Source organism: Rutidosis leptorrhynchoides, chromosome 6 (assembly GCF_046630445.1).
Source record: "Rutidosis leptorrhynchoides isolate AG116_Rl617_1_P2 chromosome 6, CSIRO_AGI_Rlap_v1, whole genome shotgun sequence".
Taxonomy (NCBI): domain Eukaryota; kingdom Viridiplantae; phylum Streptophyta; class Magnoliopsida; order Asterales; family Asteraceae; genus Rutidosis; species Rutidosis leptorrhynchoides.
Window position 1 is genome coordinate 380,837,196 of NC_092338.1, and position 8,027 is coordinate 380,845,222.

At 36.1% G+C, this 8,027-nt stretch overlaps 1 protein-coding gene across 1 annotated transcript; it reads left to right on the plus strand.

Annotated features, from left to right (window-relative positions):
- The first annotated feature begins 5,873 nt into the window (after window positions 1-5,873).
- On the plus strand, window positions 5,874-7,596 carry LOC139854944 (receptor-like protein kinase FERONIA). Its single transcript, XM_071844212.1, has 3 exons — window positions 5,874-5,949; window positions 6,749-6,923; window positions 7,026-7,596. Exons 1-3 carry the CDS (start codon window positions 5,874-5,876, stop codon window positions 7,594-7,596), a joined length of 822 nt encoding a protein of 273 aa, XP_071700313.1.
- Window positions 7,597-8,027: the final 431 nt, after the last annotated feature.

Below are 8,027 nucleotides of genomic sequence, written 5' to 3' on the forward strand. Positions count from 1 at the left end.
AGTGAGGATGAAGAGAAAAAGATTCTTCGTTCACCATTCATTGAACAACAAGCGTATAGAATCTATGGTGATTCTGATCTTGTCCTTTCTGCATCAATGAGTGTTCTGGGTGCATGGAAATATCATAAGAAACCAGAATATCTCAAAGCTTATCTGAGTGTTCGCAATAAATTCAAATTGAAGAATGAAGAGAAACTTCAAATTCAGCGGAATTCAGAGATCAAAAGCATAAATAAGATTTTGATGATTAATAAGGATGAAGTGAAGATGCCATTGTTTCAAGTTACAAGAATGGATGATGAGGATTATCAGTTTTCAGATTCGGATTTTGATAAACTAAAGATGGACGACATTATTTTCATTTACAATTATCTGATTAACTTGAATGAATCTGCAACAACTTATCATGCTACTGCAATGAAGGCAGTCTACAGGTTTATTCTTGATTCGATGAGATGGATGTCTGTTCATGATTTTCAAATGGGATTGGAATCTGGACACAAAAAGCTCGGGATCAAACCGCCAAATCGGGTGATTGAAGAGCTAAGATACATGTCCTTACTTGAAGTGAGCGACTGTCCATATGCGTTTGCATTTGTCAATTCTCACTATACAAAGATCTTCATCAGAGTCTCAGATTTCAGAAGATACTCAGACGGAACGTTGATGTATGCTTTCAAATACATGAGATGGAGAATGATTAATAACTGCTATTCAACTGAAGATAATGAGATTGTCAAGTACATTCTCACAAGATTGAAAAGTCGTCTCAAGACAAGAGTGAATATACTAAGATATGAGAATCTCAAGGGATTCAAATCTAAAGTTCACTTCAGAGGAACAAAGTTCCTTTAGATGTTTTTGATAGGATTATATTGTAAAGTTCACATTTAACACTAAGGGGGAGATTGTTAGGACCCCGAAGTTGTATAGTGTTAATGTGAATTAAGCTTAAATGAAGGTTCTTTAGAAGAGGGCTATATAAGGAACCTAAGTAGTCCTAATTAGATATAGCCATTGCATTGTAACTGAGTTCTAGAAACTGTGGAATGTAATTTTTACCGATTCTCTCTCATACCGAGTCTCCTTCTTATATACCGAATCTCACTCTATCTTATCATTTCTCTCAATCTCATCATGATCTAACCTATCACAACCAAATGTTCTAAGGTGAGAAATATTTAGTTGATGGCCAAAAGCAAGTTGCAAAGGAGAATATGTATGACTTGCACTTGGTCTAATGCGAATTAATGATGCAGCATGTAAAGTTGCATGACCCCATACAAATACTGGGACTTTTGTTCTCATTATCAATGGTCTAGCTATTAATTGCAATCGTTTGATTAGTGATTCGGCTAAACCATTTTGTGTATGCACATGGGCAACATGATGTTCAACAACAATCCCAATAGACATGCAAAAATCATTAAATGCTTGAGATATAAACTCACCAGCATTATCCAATCTCACCCTTTTAATAGTATAATCAAGGAAATGTGCTCTCAATTTAATAATTTGAGCAAGAAATTTTGCAAATGCCACATTTCGACTTGATAATAGACAAACATGAGACCATCTACTAGATGCGTCTATTAGAACCATGAAATATCTAAATGGTCCACATGGTGGATGAATCGGTTACCCGAATATACCCGAAGAAGCGTAAACAACATCGTAATCAAATTGTAAGACCATCATTAACAATAAACCTGAATAGCAAAGGTTATTTAATCGTGTCTGACAGAAATATTATAACTTACCATGGTGCGAATAAACCTGTTATATTTAGAGGGGTGAAACTTTCATGCACTTTCATCCTACAGACAGTCCATCAAAATAATCATAACCACTTGATACATATATCAGGAAAATAATTATATAATACGGAGTAGCAAATAATGAAGCCAAAATCTGTCCACCTGCTCTAGTTACATACTTTTAACATATTTCAATATGCAATCTATTGTAATTACCAAACTATTAAACCATTGTAGAGAACGTTAACGTACCTCTTTGTACCATGCTACAATAAAAGTCTGTTAAAAAAAACAGAAGTGAAGTGAGGCTCAGATATGTACAAAGCCAGGCAAGAGGACACGAATCATCATGGCTGCAACCTCTAGGTTACCCTACCAAGATGCGACCGCATTCTTGCTCAGCTAAGCTCACGCGAATTAATCATCACGGCCTTTATTTTTTAAAAGTTGGGAGCTGCAAACAACGTTGTCAAGTATGTGTTATTTTGTTTTACACGTCCGGGTGTTTCCTGGCCAACACATATATCAAATTATCCAATATCCGTTAGACATGTAGTCTGACGATAAAACCGTCATCGCAGCCTTTGTTTAACATAAATTAACCTTTATATACTATATCTCTCGCCGATTATTGTCCATCAACAATGAAAGTGACCTGAAAATAAAACTCCAATCGCAACAAACATCAGAGAAAAAGTAACTGCATACCTGAATTTGAAGCAACGGAATTCATAGCAACCAGTACATATTGACTATAAATTTGGTAGGCTCAGATTTAATATTGGGTTTCAGGACAGAAAAAGGTGTGAAATCCACCATGGCTGCAAACACACGGTTGCATAAACTATATGCCTTCGAGGTGTTGCCCCGCCAACATACGAATTCGATATCCAATATCCGTTAGACATCTACCCAAATAATACAATCATCATAGCCTTTGTTTAGCATATCCTAATACCATTGATATAACAACAATGCCCTCAAAATAAGAATAGATATAACAGCTTGACGGTAATATCATTGCACATGAATCTGAAAACAATTAACAACATGAAGTAATCAATAACATCGAACAACCAACAAAATCGAAAGAAAAATAATTAAACCAAAATAGCAGCAGGTTGTAAATCGGTTTCAACCTCTCGTTGATTGCTATATAAAGGGAGGCTACAATACAGACTTCAAATAGAGAAGCGTGTAAATAAAAATTTAGAAGGCAAATAGCTCATCTACAAATCCATACCTTTGAATTATAAGCGAACATCAGGAGCGCGTGGCAACATAGGTGGAGCATGTGGAAACATAGATCGGGCATTCTTGTCAATTGCTTCAGATCGTTGACCAATAAAACCATCAGTACCAACTACCAATCATCGACACAAAGAGATACAGTCACTCCAAAACTTAAATCTGAATCGTAGATACGAACAGATGAACGTCAATCGACAGCTACATCTGTAGATGAACCTCAATTGCTTCAGAGACCAACAATCGTTGACCCATAAAACCATGACGTAAAGAGATACAATCACTCCAAAACCGAAATTGCTACATCTGTAGATGGCGGTGGTAACATGTATACCCTTCGGTCGGAATTCCGAATCCGACCCAGATGTACCCTTCGGTCGGAATACGACAATGATGTTTTAGATGGAGGTGCAACGACTTGTAGCCTTCAATCGTCGTTCCCAAACGGAAGTGGTGCAGATGGCGGGTGGTTTAGGGTTTTGTTTTGGGAGAAGTCGTTGAAGAAGCCAGAAGGTACCAGACAAATGAGGTAGGAGCTAACTTTATAAAGGATGGTTAAATGTCGTTTTGGAGGAGGAATAAGGGGTGAGGGAATTAAAATGACGTAAATCGGCACGACATTTAGTATGTAAAAGGGTTTAACTAGCCCGGTTCGGCCCGCGCGATGCGGCAGGGGCTTCGGCCTGCATATTCATATTTAACGTAGGGTTGTGTATGTACAGAAGGGGAAACAACCAATGTGTTCAGACTCATTTTAGATGTAGTTGCGCGTACCATTTTATGAAAATTGTTCGTTTCGAACGTAGTTAGTCTCGTTTTATTCGAAAAATTATTTCAAGTTTAATGGTGGTGGCAGTGAAAATTAACTCGCGCCGAGTAGGAAGATAAGACTCGTTTTAGATATAGTTGCGCGTACCGTTTTTGAAAAATTGTCCGTTTCGAACGTAGTTAGTCTCGTTTATTTCGAAAAATTATTTCAAGTTTTATGGTGGTGACAGTGAAAATTAACTCGCGTCGAGTAGGAAGATAAGCCCGTTAAAGTTTTATGGTGGGTTTTGGTTTTTGAATTAAATGAAAAAAATGAATTTACATTTTATACCCTAGGAAAAGTTGTATATGTTGAATTCTTGGAGGGGGCTTGGTGTAATTATGTAGTGTGAATGCAAGGATTGAAACGACAAATTTTTTCATTGGAATGACACTCATGTCCACTTGTTTTAGTATATGTAGAGTAAGAGTATTATATTATTATATTATATTATTATATTATATTATATTATTAAAGGGGGATGATTCTCACACACCAATTTACTTGAACTCCTCCCTAATAATAGGGTAAAAGGGTGTGTGAGAATCAAAAAACAGTGTGTGAGAATCATCCCCATTATTAAAGGGGTAATAACAACTCATATTCTAAGTTATAATAAATAACAGTCGTTTTCACTTATTTTTAGATATAATGTAAAAATATTGTTAATTTCATCCATTTCCTTTCATTTCGTTTTCTTTTCATTTCCTTTTTTTTCATTCTTAAAAAGAATTATAAATGTAATACATATTTTTATTTACTTTTTCCTCCCTTATATTTCTTAAAAATATCGTACCCTTATAGTGAAGTCATGCATTATGCTTTTCGATTCTTATTTGTTGAGCATCTTGATCTGATTGAATCCACAGGTTGTGACGTTTAACATCATTCATCACTGATGCAACCATAGAAATTTAAGTTATAAAAAGACAAAATTTCATTCCTCGTCCCTGAACTTTACATCAAATTTGACTCCTCGTCCTTTTTCTTTTTTTTGTGCAACTCTCATCCCTAATATATCACAATTCTACATCCCTCGTCCTCCGTCTATTTTCTGTCAAACTCAGCTGTTAAATAGAGTCATGTGCCAGGCATGTGAGGGTATAGATGTCATTTTACATGTGATCCTTCTTTTATTGACATGATTAAATAAAACTTTTACTACATGCCATAAAATTTGAACAACCATTTATCTTAAGATTCATCATCATCAATTCATCATCATATACATCCATGAATCCCCATCAACCTGCATCTATTTCACAAAATCATTAAATCAAACCCATTCATCATCACTAGAAACATCGGAAGAAATTATCATCAAAGATCCTAAATTTAATCATTCATTGAATCAAAGTTTTTGAGATTTATCAGTGGTTTCTTGAGATCTATTACAAAATCTATCATCATCTCTATCAGATCTATCAACATCTCCGTGTTCTTCATCATCTTTGATTTTTCAAATCCAAATCCAATCGCCAATTCATCTACGATTTTTCAGAAGCTGAAACAGTGGTGGGTACGGCCGTTGGTTGTTGGTACGGCGCCGACAGTGGTGGTAATTTTGTCTTCTTTTAATTTTATTTTTATCATGTTGACTTTGGGCTAAAACTATTTGGGGCTAAAACTATTTGGATTTAATTATGACATAGTAATTTAATTTAAGGTGTAGATTGGGTGAAAATCACTCAAGCCTTTGGATAATTTTGCTCCCACCGGAGTACCCCCGACTTTGTTTCAAAAAAGAGCAGCTTTAAGAAGAAATTTGGACGGCGGCAGTGGCGGCGTCATCGTGGACGGTGGCGTCGGAGATAAGAAAAGAAAGAGGAGTGGTGAAAGTTGGGATGAAGTTGATGGGTCTTATTTAGATTATGATTCTGATGATTTTAATTATTAATGTTAATACTAATTTTGATTTTAATTATTTAGATTAGCTCTGTCACCGGCAGCGGTGGGGGTTAGTAGGAAAAAGAATTAAAGATTTGCTATTGCTTAATTTAAGCTATTGCTATTATTTAAGACAAAATTTCATTCCTTCACCCTCAAATTGATGGCGGGATATGGTTAACCTCAGATCTGGTACGAACTCGAAAAAATCCGGCGACCTTAGCTCAGATTCGGTGACTGCGGTGCAAAGTGAAAACGAAATCACCCTAGATTCGTGAAAGATGAATAGAGAGTGGGTGTGTTTGTGTTTGTATTTGATGAATTGAGGTTTGGATTCTGAAAAGATTTGAAATATTAGGGAGTATGGTTTTCTATTTGTGAAAGATGAATGATTTATCTATTTGTTTTCTGGATTGCATGGTTTCTTGAATGAATTTGTGTTTCTATTTGATAATTTTTTTTTTGTGTTAGATTTAAGTTTTATTGAAGAAAAGAAATGAATTTGATTTTATTAGGGTGTATGATTTGGGGACAAAATTGAATGTTGAAGAAGAAGACATAATTACGCTCCTCGTCCATGTAGTTTAATGACCTTTATACCCTCACATGATCTGCACGTGATAGGTGTTAACGGAAAAATTGACAGAAAGTAGACGGGGGGACGAGGGATGTACGCTTTTAATAGTTTGGGGACGAGGAATGCACAAAAAAAGAAAAAGGACAGGGAGTCAAAGTCGATGTAAAGTTCAGGGACGAGGAATGAAATTTTGTCTTATAAAAAACTCAACTTATATATAAAAAATAACAATTAATTAATATTTCAGTATTGTATAATATAATAAAATAACATAATATTATATGTTATGTTCGAAGAAGAATCCCATTATTATTTTTTTGGTCAAACGTTTAGTGTTGTTGTGACCCTTGGGTCGTTTCTTTTGGTTTGAAGAGTCTCATTCCTTTATATATATGTCCCGAAGAAAGAACTGATCATGTTGTTTATTGTTTGTACACGAATAAATATAATTGAACAAGTCTCAAATTATAGGTGTTGGTAGGTTTGGCAATGTCTACAAAGGAGAAATAGACGGTGGGACGACTGAAGTAGCGATTAAGCGTGCGAATCAGTTATCTGGTCAAGGTATTAAAGAGTTCCAAACCGAAATCGAAATGCTTTCAAAGCTTCATCATCATCATCATCTTGTGTCTTTAATCGGTTATTTGTGAAGACAACAGTGAGATGTTGTTGGTATACGATTTCATGGCTAACGGGACACTTTGTGAACATCTTTATAGTACTCAAGAACCTTTACCTTGAAAAAAAGGCTCGAGATTTGCATAGGTGCAGCTTGTGGTCTTCACTACCTGCACACTGGTGCCGAACATATGATCATCCATCGTGATGTCAAAACAAATAACATTTTATTGGACATTGATGGGGTTGCCAAAGTTTTCGATTTCGGACTGTCCAGAGTTGGCCCTGAGTTCGAACACTCTCACGTCAGCACTGGGTATCTGGACCCCGAATATGATTATACAAAAGAGTTATCGGAGAAATCCGACGTGTATGCATTCGGGGTGGTGCTTTTGGAAATACTATCTTCACGACCTGCTGTAGACCATGAACTTCCAGAGGAGCAAATAGGTTTAGTTGGATGGGCTCAAGATTGTAGCACAAACGGCGACCTTAAGCGGGTAATTGACCAGAGCCTAGAGGTTTCGCCTGGATGTCTCGAAAAAGTTACTGACAAAGCTTTTAAATGTTTGAAGCGACAAGGCATTGATCGGACTTCAATGGCCGAGGTTCTATGGAGCCTGGAGTCTGCTCTCCAACTACAACAGAGTGCAGACGCCATTCTCCAAAGACAAGATTCATTTTCTTTTGCTGTCTTGTGATGTTACCTGGATATAATTAACTAGGAAGAGGTCCAGATTGCGCGTTGCTGCAATCTGATATGCATATGTAGCTAGATAATGCATTAGTTGTTTAGGTCGAAGGTTGCAGACTCAGTCAGCTAACATTTTTATTTATAATATTACTTATTAATGTTGTAATAAAACGATTACATAAAGTTAAAAAAGCATTTTCCCTAAATGACAATAGTAAGATGGTTAAAAATGTGAATCTCCACTATCATGTCCGTCATCGCTACTCGAATCGATTTGATTAAGCAGATATAACCTGAGTTTAGAACTTGTTCGTGTGGCTTTGTTTTTTAAAACGTCAAATTGTTCGTCGGTGTAAAAAAACTTGAGTTTTTCCCCGCCTTCGTCATAATACTTAATTGTTGAATATTCAGACGGTATTTCTTCCCTAAGTAAGTCAT